General features: G+C 39.2%; 1 protein-coding gene across 2 annotated transcripts in view; it reads left to right on the plus strand.

The window, feature by feature from the left end:
* pex7 (peroxisomal biogenesis factor 7) overlaps positions 1-16,629 on the plus strand; it is a 54,474-nt gene that overhangs the window by 15,291 nt on the left and 22,554 nt on the right. Inside the window, exon 9 of one of the 2 annotated variants that reach the window (XR_013817624.1) lies at positions 10,097-10,253. Coding sequence is in view for 1 of the 2 variants with exons in the window: in XM_079831130.1 (XP_079687256.1) it covers positions 10,154-10,253 (100 nt within the window). In the remaining variant the exon portion in view is untranslated. The remainder of the gene's footprint in view (positions 1-10,096; positions 10,254-16,629) is intronic. The other variant, XM_079831130.1, reaches the window with a different exon arrangement.

A 16,629-nucleotide genomic window follows, 5' to 3' on the forward strand; every position in this document is an offset into this window, starting at 1 on the left:
TCAGGAAGCTGGTGAAACACTGACAGACAGAGGTGGGCACGGAGAGCTGAGTTAGTTTGGGCAGGAGGAGATTTGGGATGATAGTGTTAAAAGCTGCGCTGAAGTCCACAAACAGGATCCTTACATAAGTCCCTGATGTATCCAGATGTTGCAGGATGAAGTGCAGACCCATGTTTACTGCATCATCCACAGACCTGTTTGCTCGGTAAGCAAACTGCAGGGGGTCCAATAAGGGTCCGGTGATGTCCTTCAGATAAGCCAGAACCAGTTTTTTGAATGACTTCATGACGACAGATGTTGTAAGCAGTGCAGCTTTCAAGTTCTACGGCAGCCGATGCTGTTCACGTGAGCACCACGACGCATGCGTGTGATGATGACGCAGGTGCTGCACTTTATCTACAATGTAAACTGCGTAGGAGACTGGCACAGGCTAGAATGAACTTGTTCAATAAGGTTTTTGTTTGTTTGTTTTTTGTGCACAAAAAGTATTCTTGTCGCTTCATAAAATTTAAAGGGGGGGTGAAACACTCATTTTCAGTCAATCTCATGTCAATCTTTAAGATTGAACCACTGGAGTCACATGGACAATTTTAACAATGTTTTAACTACCTTTCTGGGCCTTGAAAGTGTTAATTATATTGCTGTCTATGGATGGGGTAAGAGAGCTCTTGGATTTCATTAAAAATATCTTAATTTGTGTTCCGAAGATAAACGAAGGTCTTACGGGTTTGAAACGACATGAGGGTGAATAATTAAAGGGTAACTTCAGTGATTTAGCATTAGGCTTTGTATCAGTAGAAACCCGGTAGTATATTCAAATTATGGTACTTCCCCCCCCCATATCCCCCTGAGACGAGAGAATTATGCATTTTATTTCTGAAAAAAAATTCTCAGATGAGGCAAATATCGTCATTTTGCATCATCTGAGGAATTTTTGGCCAGAGGCTAAAGACTACAGCCACTAGATGGAGCTGTTCCGCATGTTATCAACCCGCCCATAGGGGAGAGATCTCACGCACAGAATGTAAGACACAGACGGCCGCACGGATAATCATAACGGAGCACGGTGCAGAGAAAAGTGAGTGTTTCAACTTTTCAATGAATTTCTGTGATAGTTTAGCTTCCATATGCGATTAGAAAACGTGCCAGACTGGCGCTTAACGTTACCTCAGCTCTGCTCAGCTCTTCGTGATGAATGAAATCTGACACTGCTACGTCTGTGCCGTTCGGCTCACTCACACTTTATTGAAAAGACACGTTCAGTTTTTAATTGTAGTGTTTATTCTCTAACTGAACGAAATTATTGTATTACTATGAAGATCAAAACGACTCTGGGGGCGGTGTACGGAGTGGCCTCGTAGGGCAGCGAAGCAAGTGCATTCTGGGAGTTGTCTTTCATCCTCATGAGACAAAAATAAATTTTCTGTCTTTTCTCAGTCTAGAAGGCACGAAATTCAAAAATAATTTCACATTTCTACTGCATAAATTACCCAGTTTAAATACAAAGCTTAATGCTAAATTACTGAAGTAACCCTTTAATGACAGAATTGCCTTTTTGGGGGAAATAACCCTTTGATATAAAATTGGCCAAGCATATTAGAGGACTGGAACTAACTGTTGAATTCAGCCACAATGAGTCAGTTTTTGTTATTGTTCCTTATCTTTCCTGTGGGAGTTTCCTTACTTCACAATGAAATTACATCTTCTTACAATTTTTCACTGAGCACTTACAGAAAAAACTCATTTGTTTTACTGAAACAACGTATTTTCCATTAAAAACATAGTAATAATTCTAAAGAACCTTTTCACATTTTCCCCTGAACTATCCAAATCTAGTCAGAGGACAGAGGATCTTTCCTTTTGGCCTTTGGATGAATGATGAAGTCTGCATTGCTGGCACAGTAGCAGAAAAACTGATGCCTTTGCCATCAAACAGGGCTGTAAAAGCCATTGGTCTCATTTCAGGGTAGACTGTTTTATCTCCTTTTGCAGTGGGTTCATTCTGTTAGTGCGTGGTTGTGTTTTTATTGAGCGTGGAGATCATTTTTGCATTAGGGAGAATGATCTTCAATAGGACCGTCAAGGACGTATCAGCAGAAATCACTGTAGTAAAGCAAACTTTATTATTTCCAAACTTGATGGCTGCCTAGTTGCTGTAATTTTATAAAGGAACTGTAACAACATTGAGTTTCGGGGAATAATTCATTCAAATGGTGTAAATATTCATGAGTCTATGAATATGATTTGCTTGTTGTACAGACAATATTACTTACAAAAATAACTTATAACGGAACCTTTAATCATGTAAAAGTAACCTTTATCCAAATTGATTTCTTCATCAATTATCAATCTTACAAACTTTAAGAAATATTAATCTGCTTGATCAGGACTAGGGATGTGACGGTGAGGAAATTTTCCCACCGGTTAATTGATGTGTGACAACACCGGTAATACCGGTATCACCGGCGGAGGCTTTTAAATCACTAATTCTATCTAACCGAAAGTAACATGCACACGACCGCTCTGAACTGAAAACGCGCCAGTGCGCACACACCGTGACTGACCGCTCGTCTGTAAATGCGCGCTCTGTGAGGCCATGGGTGCGTCTCAATCAGTTCCCTAGTTCAGTTGTCAGGGCACTGATCAAGCATTGATCAGTCTATGATTGAGATGCACGCCATGAATGCACACTGTTAGTTCGTCCGTAAAGCCTCGTTTATACTCGACGCGCCCGCACGAGCGCGAGGGTGCGCGCGGCAAAAATAAATCCGCGCAGCAGCGTAGCGCGGAGGCTCGCACTGCGGAGCCAGGCGAAAGTAAACAATGCGCGCTCTGTGCGGCCGTGCACATTTTACTTTCGGTTTTTAATTAGCGCCAATTCGGCTGCGGGTTGCTTGAATTGTGGGTTCATTAGCCTATTATTTTTAATGAAAAACACAACAACAAAACAAATGACAAACTCCCTTAAATAGGCACTTTTACGTTTCGCTTTGAAACCAAATCTTCCGCGATCATCTCAGTCAGCTCCTCACTCTTAAATCTGATGAATGATCCTGCCGCTGCCGAGACTCACGGTCGGATCCTGCTTTATTAAGCAGACACGTTCAGTTTTTATTTGTATTGTCTGTTCTCTAACTGAACTAAATTCTTTTATTACTATAAAAAAAAAATCAAAAAGACGATGGGCGGTGCCACGGTGGGCAAGTGATGTAACCGGTGTGGAGTATGGACACCGGTAACACCGGCAACACCGACTATCGTAGCAAGCCTAATCAGGACAAATAATATTTCCTATGTTTGTACAATTTGTATTACTGAAATAGTAACAAGAAAATCAAGCTTAATTGGTAGCTAAGATCTTATGTCTCATTGACTTCGATCTTTGTGAGCAAAACAATACGGATTCAATTCAATAAAATTATTGAGTTTTAATAAAACAACTAAAGTATACAAAGCTACGATTCACACGGGGTAAATATGCATATATATGTAGGAGAAAACAAACAATATGGTACAAACAAGGAAAAATCAAACTTAACGAATAATATAAATGGGGAGAGAATGATGGAAAGAGAGAATTAACAAGAGAGAGAGAGAGAGAGCCCTCTACGGCCCTTTCGCAAGAGACCTCAAGAAATTAGCAATCCCGTGAACAGGAATAATTCAGACAACCTTTTACACGCAGTTTGATTGTGAAATAAAATACTTGCATTGCTATGGCTTCTCGTGTGTAAGTGTCTGAGTTCGAATCGTCAGGGAAGTTCAGCTACGGATCTTCGGGTCTCGGGAGAATTTCTCTGAAGCTTAGGAAAGTCGTGAAGAAGGCGCAAGTTTTTCTTTGTTTTTGGACACCCCCTCCTCTTGGCTAATCAAAAGGGGTGATCATTTTAAACCTCTATTCTTAGAAAGCTGGTACTTTTGTAATAATGCATCTTGTTGTAATTTGTGAACGAGATTCGGTACAGTCAGGTTCCTGCGGTCTGAAAGATACCACACACTATCATTCTGCGATTTGAGAGTGCAGAGCTACAGGATTTCCACAGTTACTGGCGTACAAAGTTTGATTTACATACAGTAAACATCCTAGCTATTTTAATACATTGCATAAAGACATTAAATCAACACAATATGTATATTTAAACGTTATGGAGGCAGCTTTGGTCCACATGGTTCATATAAGGCGGCTGTGTGGGTAGCCTGTGTCTTGTCTAAGTATGTGCGCCCATTTGCACAAAGGGTGTGTGTGTGCGGACGTGAAGTCACGTGAATGTCTCGGGCCATAAAATTCAACACTCCAATCTCTTGCGGAGACACGGTGGCGCCTCGGATCTAATTAGTGTAGACTAATCAACACAACCCTTTTGTTTATGTATGATCTGATTAGAAAAGTCACAAGATGCTGTGAGGAGTTCCATCCTGCCAGATGGCTGGCTGGATGCCATTGCCCTTATCGTTACAGAACCACAAATGAGTTTTATACAAATATACCCTAAGAGTCATAATAACTGTTAATTGTGATTAAGTCTGAAAGATATGTTTAGGCCTTTGAAGAACATACTAATTATACTATAGTTAACAGATGTCTGACATTGCATTTCAGGATTAGCACGCCTTTATGCCCATGCAAGACATAATTTGTTATATTTATATAGCGCTTTTCTAGGCACTCAAAGCGCTTTACATATGGAAGGGGGAATCTCCTCAACCACCACCAATGTGCAGCATCCACCTGGATGATGCGACGGCAGCCATATTGCGCCAGAACGCCCACCACACACCAGCTGATTGGTGGAGAGGAAACAGAGTGATGAAGCCAATCTGTATATGGGGATGATTAGGAGGCCATGATGGAGAGGGGCCAATGGGCAAATTTGGCCAGGATGCCGGGGTTACACCCCTACTCTTTATCGAAGGACATCCTGAGATTTTTAATGACCACAGAGAGCCAGGACCTCGACATGTAGTAATGTTCCAGGTTTAATACAAATGAAGCTCTACCACCTATTTTGTACACAACCCCAAATCAGAAAAAGTTGGGACAGTATGGAAAACGCAAAAAAAAAAAAAAGAAGTGATTTCTAAATTTACTTTGATTTGTATTTCATTGCAGACAATATGAACACAAAATATTTCATGTTTTGTCTGGTCAACTTCATGTCATTTGTAAATGTGCTTCCTTTCCTGTCATTCAGACCTGCAACACATTTAAAAAAAAGTTGGGACAGTAAAGCATTTACCACTTTGTAATGTTGCCATTCCTTTTCACAACACTTAATAGAGGTTTAGGGACTGAAGACACCAAGTGATGAAGTGTTTCAGGTGTAATTTTGTCCCATTCTTCCTGCAAACAAGTGTTAAGGTGGGCAACAGTACGGGGTCTTCATTGTCGCATTTTGCGCTTCAAAATGCGCCACACATTCTCTATTGGAGACAGGTCGGGACTGCAGGCAGGCCAGTCAAGTACCCGTACCCTCTTCCTCCGCAGCCAGGACTTTGTAATGTGTGCAGAATGTGGTTTTGCATTGTCTTGTTGAAATATGCATGGACGTCTTCTTGTCTTCTTGAAGGCAGCATATTATGCTCCAAAATCTCTATGTACTTTTCAGCATTAATGGTGCCTTCACAGAAGTGCAAGTTACCTTTGCCAAGGGCACTGACACAACCCCATACCATGACAGACCCTGGCTTTTGGACTTGTTGCTGGTAACAGTCTGGATGATCCTTTTCTTCTTTGGTCCGGAGCACACGGCGTCCATTCCTCCCAAAAAATACCTCAAATACTGATTCATCTGACCACAGTACACGTTTCCACTGTGTGATGGTCCATCCCAGATGCCTCCGAGCCCAGAGAAGTCGACGGCGCTTCTGGACACTGTTAACATAGGGCTTCCTTTTGGCACAGTACAGTTTTAACTGGCATTTGTGGATGTAACTACGTATTGTGGTACTTGACAAAGGTTTGCCAAAGTAGTCCTGAGCCCATGTGGTGATATCGCTTCTAGATGAATGACGATTCTTGATGCAGTGCCGCCTGAGGGATCGGAGATCATGGTTGTTCAGCTTAGGCTTGCGCCCTTGTCCTTTACGCACTGAAATTCCTCCAGATTCCTTGAATCTTTTAATTATGTTATGCACTGTTGAATGTGAAATATCTAAATATCTTCCTATCTTTCTTTGAGGAACATTGTTTTTAAACATTTCAATAATTTTCTCACGTATTCGTTGGCAAACTGGCGATCCTCTGCCCATCTTTGCTCCTAAAGGATTAGACCTTTCTTGGATGCTGCTTTTGTACCAAATCATAATTACAATCACCTGTTGACATCACCTGTTTTAAATCACATCATTATTTAACCATTTTACCTCATTACAAGCCCTAAATTGCTCCTGTCCCAACTTTTTTTTAAATGTGTTGCAGGTCTGAATGACAGGAAAGAATGCATATTTACAAATGACATGAAGTTGACCAGACAAAACATGAAATATTTTGTGTTCATATTGTCTGCAATGAAATACAAGTCAAAGTAAATTTAGAAATCACTTCTTTTTCTTTTTTTTTGCGTTTTCCATACTGTCCCAACTTTTTCTGATTTGGGGTTGTAATTTCGACACTTTGTATAGAAAGATTAAGTGCTTTAACAAAAAATACTGTTACACATTTCTGTTTTTATACTAAGGGACATGTGACTGTTATAATTGGCAGCCTGTCAATAAAGCTTAACTTGTTTTGAACCTGGAACATTCCATTCCTTAGTTAATCTGTTCTGTTGCGAGAGCTCCACAATTGATAGAGGAATAGATGGTCATTGTCCCTACAAAGTGACAATTGATCTTTGACTTGGCTGTTGGAGAAAGATTACAGAGAGTACTTAATCTGGGCTGACAAGCTTTTAAAATGAGAATTGACTTGCACATTGAGCCGTGGTCTTATTAGAGGCGAGTTTGATTTTCTTTCCAGCGATGCTAGTCACCTTATTGTTTAAATGTTATGTTTATCTAGGCCTGGAGGGTAAATGTGCCGGCCAGTCAGTAAATAAACACTGCAAGTTTGTGTAGTACAATAATCCAAACCTATGTATACCTCCCAGATCCATATAAAAACAAGAGAAAGAAACATGGATTAAATTATTCATGCATCCAAAAAGCTAATATAATGGTAATAAATGTATGTATGTGGTGGGGAGAGTCTTTTTAGGAATTTTAGGAGAGTCTGCTAAAATTCAATTAATATCTATATACTCACTGGACACTTTATTTAGTACACCTTGCTAGTGTACAAGCATGGACCCCACTTTGCCTTCAGAACTGCCTTCATTCTTCGTGGCATAGATTCAAGCAGAATCTAGAGATTTTGGTCCATATTGACATGATAGTATCACATAGTGGCTGCAGATTTGACGGCTGCACATCCATGATGCAAATCTCCCGTTCCAGCACATCCCAAAGCTGCTCTATTGGATTGAGATCTGGTGTCTGTGGAGTAGAGTGTAGAGAACTTGTCATGTTCAAGAAACCAATTTGAGATGATTTGAGCTTTGTGCATTATCCTGCTGGAACTTCAGTAGCCATCAGAAGATGTGTACACTGTGGTCATAAAGGGATAGACATGGTCAGCAACAATACTCAGGTAGGCTGTGACATTTAAATGATGCTCAGTTGTTGCTAAGGTGCCCAAAGTGTGCCAAGAAAATATCCCCCACACCATTACACTACCAACAAGGCAGGATGGATCCATGCTTTTATGTTGTTTACACCAAATTCTGACCCCACCATCTGAATGTTTTAGCAGAAATCGAGACTCATCGGACCAGGCAACATTTTTCCAGTCTTCTGGTGTCAAACCTTGTAGCCTCAGTTTCCTGTTCTTAGCTGACAGGAGTGGCACTCGGTGTGTCTTCTGCCGCTGTAGCCCATCTGCTTCAAGGTTTGACATGTGGAGCGTTCAGAGATGCTCTTCTGCAGACCTCGGTTGTGATGAGTGGTTATTTGAGTTGGGGCCGGCTCACACAGAATGCGCTTCATGCACTAGACAGACATATTTGACCATTGCATTCGCATCTTCTCTTTTGCAGTGGAGCGCTATATATACGATTTATATATTTGTTGTAAAAATCCATTGACATCTCATTTTCAACCTGCAATACATCTCATTAATGATCAGATTTTCCATAAAATCGCTGTCAGTGTGAACGGTCCAGTGTACCTAGCTATATTACTGTACCTTAGAAACTTCATGCTTGTTATTTTCTCAGTTCATTTAATATAAATTATAGCTAATTTCCTTTAGAACTGGTATTTGTGGTTTTGCTTTCATAGCAAGGCTTTCATAGAAATCAATTATATTGATTACAGGAAATTTGCTATTTGAATAGACCAGGCGCTCATACTTGACCAAGGTGTCATTTAATTAGTTTTACATTCAGAGCAAACTGTGATAATGCCGACCATGAGGTAATTACTAGAAATGATTTCCGCAGAAGGAACAGATCCACTAGAATCGTTTTGTTCACTTGTGGTAAAGAGAAAAGGCTGTTTATTTAAATACAAAGCCTTTTTGAGGGTTTGTGTTCAAAAGAACATGTGAGCCACCTGCTGCCACACACACACATAGCTGTTTACTTAACCTAGTCTATGCAGTCGCTTTTTCAGATCTATCAGGTCTCGTTTACTGGAGATAAGGTGTCCTCTTTCATACATAACAGCTGGCTTTTCTGAGTTGCTATGACGGCAGTTACTAATACAGGATGCTGTACAGAAGGAAAATTGTCTTTCTGTGTGTCATTTAACAACTAATTAGGCTGGGATATTGATTTTGCTGTATTGTTCTCTGCTTTTTTCTTTCTTTCAGTAATGACAGTGTGTATAGGTTGATGCATTGCTTTAAAATGAAGTACGACATATCAGTGTTCTGAATATCAAAATACACGCCTTCTGCACATATCAGGTGCAGGCTGCTGTTGACAGTGAATTTCTCTCAGTATCTGCAATTTCAAAAAACATTTGTCACAATATTTGTCACCCTTACTTTTAGAGCTACACGATTCTGGATAAATTTCCCACAATTCTGAATAGACAATTAAACTAAATAACATGTACATTTCTAGAGGTTCTGACAAAATGTTAATTGCTGCAGTCTATATTAAAATATTTTTATTTTTAATTGGTTTGAATGAATGATTATACGGGCCCTATTTTAACAATCTAAGCACATGGTCTAAAGCGCACGGCACAAGTGCACTTAGGGCCCCTCCGAATCCACTTTTGCTAGTTTAACGACAGGGAAAATGGTTGGGCATTTTTTAAAAGGGTTGCCCCTATTCTCTTAATGAGTAATGGGTGTGTTTTGGGCGCAACGTGCAATAAACCAATCAGAATCTCCCATTTCCTTTAAAAGCCAGTTGCTTGCGCCATAGCAAATTCGCTATTTACATGGCAGAATTTGCGAGCAGAAAGACTGAACGCCTATCCAGAGAGGAATCCTTTTGTTGTACTTTTTTTTTTTTTTTTTTGTGCTGCTGCTGCTGCGTGTCCCTGTGTGTGTAATAAGCAGCGTGTACGAGTGCACCTGCCTATAGGCGCATATTATTAATGCACCCTACTGGCAGCTACCGGTACCCGAACGAAGCTTGTTGATGGCCTTGCGTTATTTTGAAATAACATTAGACATCTTCTTTCATTTGGATTTGGTCATCTGCATTTTTCTGCACTGATTGTGAGTGAAAATCGTGCAAGCCTAGTAATTTGGCACAAGTTTGTTATTACATTGTGGCTTTGTGGAAGAGTGGCAAGAAGTTTTGGCACTTTTAGTGCCCTCTGAACCTTTAACATGCACAGTCCATGTTAATGCAACGTTGGTGGTTTACATCAGCATCTCTTTCTAAAGATGTCCACACCCCGAGCAGCTTTCATCCCACTGTGCTTATAAATAATATCCTTCACTTCTGCTCTATGGCAATGTTAGTATTAATGCCTGCCTAATGTTTTCTTTTAGACAGGGAGGTTTTTTCAGAGGTGATTTAATTACATTTGCTGAATGGATCAGTCGGGGCCTGGTGAGCCAGGGCTGCGTCAGGGCTTTGAGCCACTGCCCCGTCAGAAAAGACAAACGGCCGTTCAATTAGCATGATTGCCTTCTGCTGCTTTGCGTCCACAGATTCTGGGACTATTCCAAGAACCAGCCGCTGCTGGAGACACTGGAGCACCACTCAGAGTTTGTGTGTGGCCTGGATTTCAACCTGCACATCCCGAACCAGGTAAACTCGCCAAAACACACTACAGTGGGCAACACTTAAAGATCTGAAATTGTGGCCAAGGTGTGCCAGTATATGAGCACTATAGTGCTCATATACTGTACTGTAGGCAACTTGGGTTCAAATCCAGTTTAACATCACAAATGAATATTAGGAGAAAGTTCAATACCACAGCAAAAAGACTCCTTGGACTGCAACCTTGGACTGTAAGCTTCAGTAGTCTAAAAATGCCACGTTGTAATAAAAAAAATGCTATATGCCTTTTAAGTGATCAAAAATCATTTCAAAACTTTGATTAAACAATTTGTTTGTCATCACATATTTTACAATGATCTAGTAAAATATATGTTGATTATTAACAAATTTGGTTATAATGATGTAAATGAAAGTGAAATATAATTTATCCTAGTGTTCATTTAGTTGTTTTTGACTAAATATTTTTTCTTTTTATTATTCTATTTTGTTTAGTTTATTTTTATTTATTTTTTAAATCTACTTGAATCTCCAGTTTGTTTAAAATTATAGTACTTCTGATCAAATAAAAAAATATATATATTTTTTATAAATCAAATATTGCCAGGCTGAACAATATTGAGATCTACTTGTTTTATTCTATATATTACAGTCTTTCTGTGATCTTTTGTGACAAAAAAATATATGTTTAAAATATATAAAAATATATATTAAATATATTAAAATATATTAAAGGTGTGTACATTTTAGCGGCATCTAGCGGTGAGGTTGTAAATTGCAATCACCCACTGCTCATCCCTCCCTTTCCAAGCACATAGAGAAGCTACGGTGGCTGACAGGACAAAGATGTCATCATCTGAGACAGCAGAGAGTAGCTAGCGCTTTGTAGAGCAGTTTGTCCATTTAGGGCTACTGTAGAAACATGGCGGTGCAAAATGGTGACTTCACTGTAAGGGGACCTGTGGTTTATGTATACAGAAATGGCTCATTCTAAGGTAATAAAAACATAACGGTTATGTAAGGTAAGGTATTATACACCACTGAAAACATAGTTATATATATTATATTGCATTTCTGTCAATAGATCCTCATAAATATTACACACTGCACCTTTAAAATAGAAAAGAGTTCAATTGACCTATCGGTAAGCCCCGCCCCCCTAAGTTACTGTTGCTAACTCGGACAAACAAACAGAGTTTCTAACTGTCTTACAATGACAGTGTCAGTGTGAAAACATTATCCCAAATTGTTTTTGGACACAGAATGTTGCGGACCCCCTCCGATTGATGGCCAAACTTAAATGATGGTTTATTAAGTTTATTAAATTCTTTTTCACTCAAAAAAAAAAAATCACCATAAGAGCTGAATAAACAATTAGCATAAGAAGTGTGCATTAACGGCTTATTCAAACTCTCGCTCTCTCCGTTGTGTTATCATTAACATACACAGCAAATTACAGTAATCACAGTAAACAAACATATACAGACATTATGCCTTTTCGGGGGTGCTAATAAACTGTAAACTTTGTATCTGAAAACAACTCCAATAAACTGGGAGTGCAAGCTCTCCCTTTCACTGCCCATATTGCTCCGTAGACTATAATACTCATCGAAATAGGAGTCCCTCCTTCGTAAGACATAAAACAGACCTTAAACCTGATCTAAACTCAGTGTTTTTGACCTAACGTTACACTGTTAACGTTACATGACGTGAGAACAGTTCGTTATTTCGGTTTGTATGTTAGCAGGGAATCACTAACTTTAATCGTAACTCAAGGAGAGTATGACAACCAGAAAATCCTCTGGATACCTGGAATCAGTGTTATAGTATCCCAGACACGTCGTTTTACCATTTTTGTAGCATAAACACCATCAAACCGATGAGAGCTTCGGATTTTCCAATGTTTCTCTATGGCGCTGAAACCTAAAGATGTCCGAGTTCCGGTCCCAGCGCAACTAATACTTAACTGCCATTGGCTCATCTGCGTTTGAGGGGTGGGCTTACCGATAAGTCAATTGTAATATTTCAAAATATTACTGTTTTTCAGCATTTTTAGTCTAAGGCTGAAGAATATTGAGATATTTTTAGGCTATATCATGCAATCTTACTTTCTATGATCTTTGTTTTTTTGTGTGTGTTTTGCAAAAGCTGCAATGTATTGACATCTGTTCTGATGGACCAGTAATTGAGAAACTTAAATCAATATTTCCATGACTCCATCTGCAGCTATTGATTTCTATTATCCCTCACTGTACAGCCTTGTCTGTTGACTTCATTTCACCTGAGATGTCTGTCTGTCTATCTGTCTGTCATTCGCGGAGAGGTAGCATGCCACTCGTACATGGAATCGGTCACGTACAGTAACAGAGCACTCAGCTCATTGAGATGTGGGCCGCAGTCCTCTGGGGAGCTGGTCCTGTCTGACGCAAGCACTCACAGTGATGAATAAAAGTCAGAGCAGTCAATGAGCCATCACTGAGCTGACGAGATGTCTGCAGCAAAAAAAAAAACCTTTAACTCCACAGTCTCTGCCACTGTGCTATTTTAAGATTTAACTTTGAAACCCTTGCAAACTATGTCACCTTAGGCCCTCTTTGAAGCCTGTAAATATAAAGGTCTTCCTTTCCGTCTGTTTACATGTAGCTTGATGCATTTTTAAATTGATTTCAATAAATTAACTTATAACTTATTTACTGGAAAGTAAGCCGTTATATAGCTAACTGAAAAATGCTTTTGGGCCGCCGAATATTTGTCTGCAATATATTTTTATGTTGATTAGAGTATTGTGTCAAAAGTTTGGGTTCAGTAAGAATTTTCTTTTGAAAAGAAAGAAATTAATACTTTTATTACACTAGGAAGCTTAAAATTGATCAAACATGACAACAAAGACATTTATAATGTTACAAAAGATTTCTAATTCAAATAAATGCTGTTCTTTTGAACTTTCTATTCATCAAAAAATCCTGAAAAATGTATCACACTTTGCACAAAATATTAAGTTTTCAAAAATGATTATAGGAAATGTTTCTTGAGCACCAAATCAGCATATTAGAACGATCTCTAAGGGTGCGTTCACACGCGTTTGGTCCGGACCAAAAAACAAAAAACAAAACATATAGTCCTGGTCCGCTTAGTGTTCACACTGGCATTTTTAACAGCAAACCTAAAGTTACCGAACCAAAGGCATAGGGAAACGCTCACAACCTGATTGGTCGGCTTTTATGACGTATATTTCTCGACGGAGCTTGCTTACCGCACTAAATTTTTCAACTAAACATCGAAATACATCTAAATAATAAACTAAATTAACCATTTAAACTAAATTACTGATCAAATTATTGATCTAAAGCCCACACTGTCACTGTATGATACTTGAAATTTTTCCAGAATGGCTATACAGCTGAATAAAATTATGCTGCATTATTTTCCTGTTTAACACTGTAAAGCTGCTTTGAAACAATCTACATTGTTAAAAGCGCTATATAAATAAAGTTGACTTGACTTGACTTGACCGAACATTCAAAACAATGCTGTGTGCTGGATTAAACGCGATAATTTTATGCGTGTACATATGGTTTTATTTTTACCAGCTGAGAACTCAACAGCACCAGGACTTTAATTTGTTACCTCCTCGTTGCTCCACGTTCGCCCTCTACTTATTTTGGATACACCGAACCGCACCAGAGTTCGTTTGGAAGCGGACCGAGACCCATCTTTTTAGTCTCGGTCCGCTTGTTAGGTAGGCACCAGGGTTCGAATGGCTGCGTTCACGTATGTTCAAATGAATCGCACTAACCGAGCAATCGCACCAGGGTTAACAAGTGTGAACGCACCCTAAAGGATCATGTGACCCTGAAGACTGGAGTAATGTTTTACTGTATTTTTGATCAAATAAATGCAGCCTTGGTGAAAATAAGAAAAAAAAAAGTTCCAAAGCATCCTGAATTTTTTTTCAGGATTTTTTATTTTTTTTTGGCTGAAGTTATTTACATTATTTTCAGGGTATAATGGCTCCATTCAGCTTTTTCAAGGGTTTGCCATTACCTCCACATCTCATTTTGGTAATGTAGAGTTTCCTGTCTATCAGAATGCAAATTTGGGAAGCTTTTAAGCTCACTTAGATGTCTTGGCCATTTCGTAGTATTTTGTGAGTCTCTTATAAGACGTGATGTGTCTCTTATACTAATAGTGCGCAACCAGAGAAATCACAAAAAACGGGCCACAGTGTGTCAGAGCCAAATTGCAGGATTGGAAAATGATGTATGTATGGATTCTCTCATATTGTTAGTTCCGCATGGGGCGTAAGTACAGCTGTTGGCAGGCTGCAGGTGGTGTGGGTTGTCCCTGCAAGGCGAGGGCAAGAACTGTGAAGTGGTTTTTCTACCGCAGTCTCCCTGTTCTCTGCCAACCGTACGCACATACACACCTTGTGCTGCTCGTACTCGCTGTCCAGGCCAATATGTAAACCCACAACTCAGTCTCAGCTATTGTTAAATACTCACGCATATACATTTTTAACACACATTGTCATTTATTGGCTAAGTGGGCATGACTATAGGTCATTTTTGACTATTTCAAATAGTCAGTAGTTCATTGTTAGACTTAAAAACACATTCCAAATGAAAATGTGCTTTTCTTCATCCTTACTTTATTCATATCAGTTTGATTGATCACCTCTGCTCAGATTTGCCTTTCACGCTGAACATCTGTACGGTTATTATGCCTTTGAACAAAGTAGCGCCTTCAAATGCAATAATTATACTGTAACCGGTGCTTGAGAAAAAGCCCAGCTCCACCTTCATGTACACCCACAGCAGGTGATACATCATACCTTTGCACCTTTTGACAAGGAGCTAGAACGTTTCTGCCAAAGTGGACATGTATTTTGTGCTCAGATATTGTTCCTCAGATGAGGAGAGCGGAGCTCCGAATCAAATTCCTGCTCTCTTGCCTCCAGTTATATTGAACTTTGTATTATCAGCTGACCACCCATTCACGCGCCTGCTTCGCCTCACTCTCTGCATCTGTTTTTTATGCACTGTTGCCCGCTTTCTGGCACTCGGTCTCTGTTGTGCATTTTGCAGTCAAGTAATTAATGAAGGACTTTTTTTTCCCCCTCAATGGGTGAGTCACGGGTTTTCTGCTGGAGCGCTCTGGAGTAATGAGATACAGAGAAAAGACTGCAATAAAGGGAGCGGAGCTTTGCTTTGGCATCACTAAATCCCTTTCCTATTGTCTTAGGAAACACTGTGCCTTTTGAAATTCTATTCCAGTCCATGAAATTCTATTCCAATCCATATTTTTAGTTAGAGTTAAATATATAGTATATGTATATATGAATCATATGTTCATGTCCATGTTATGTCAGCTGTCCTCATTCAATTTGTCTTGATATTTCTGTTACAATTTTTAATGAAGAAAACAACAGGTTCTTTGTTGAGTTGTACATGACACGGTTGCACTTTATTGTGTATTGTGCACTTGTATTCCTTACATGGACAAAAGGAGAGGCTTTAAAAAACTCTTTCAAGCAGCATCAAAAGGAACAACCAATTCGAAGCAATTCATTGGCTGAATATCATTATTGTGCATTTCAGTAAAGCAGCATATGCATAGAAATCTCTTTGTTTTTCAATATCAAGGGTGCTCTCTCTCTCTCCGCTCTCTCTCTCTCTCTCTCTCAGCTCTCTCTCTTTCTCTCTCGACCCACCATTAGCTTTGTGCTTTACATTTACCTATATGAATTGTGTAGATTTTTATTTTTATTTTTTAAAATTTAGTAGCGTTTCCCATTGTTCAATTTGGATAAAAATAGTAAAATGCCAATACTTTTTCTCTATCTCTCTTCCTATACAATTTATGTCCTAATCAATCATGATTTACTCTGTTGATCAGACCAATAATACATATTACATATGTATCCAATCATTTGCCATTCTTTCCAATCAGCTAAGAAGTTTACTTTTTTTAATCCCTGAGGTCCATTTATGATATTAGTACGTTTTTGTGCCAAAAAGAAATGCAGTAATGTTTCCCACCTTTTATCTAGTGCTATGTTATTTTCACAGTACATCAAGCACTTTTATCTGAAAAGATAAAGATTTTAATTTATCATGAAATTACCCTTTTATATTGATGGGCTTGTAACCAACTGTGCAGTACCATAACCAGTATTCATCTTAAGTGTTTAAACGGGTCATATGATGTAGGGTTGGGCCGATAGACGATGCCATCGTCCATCGCCGTTGGCTGACAGACATCAGAATTTTGAGCCGGCATCGTGATTTCCCTAGATGTTTTACACACACTAAACCAATGAGAGAGAGAGAGAGAGAGAGAGAGAACGGTAGCATAATTTTTCTGTTTCTAGTTGAAGCGAGCAGAGCATCAAAACAGCGCTATATAT

This window comes from Gobio gobio (genome assembly GCF_949357685.1).
Source record: "Gobio gobio genome assembly, chromosome: 12".
NCBI classification, from domain to species: Eukaryota; Metazoa; Chordata; class Actinopteri; order Cypriniformes; family Gobionidae; genus Gobio; species Gobio gobio.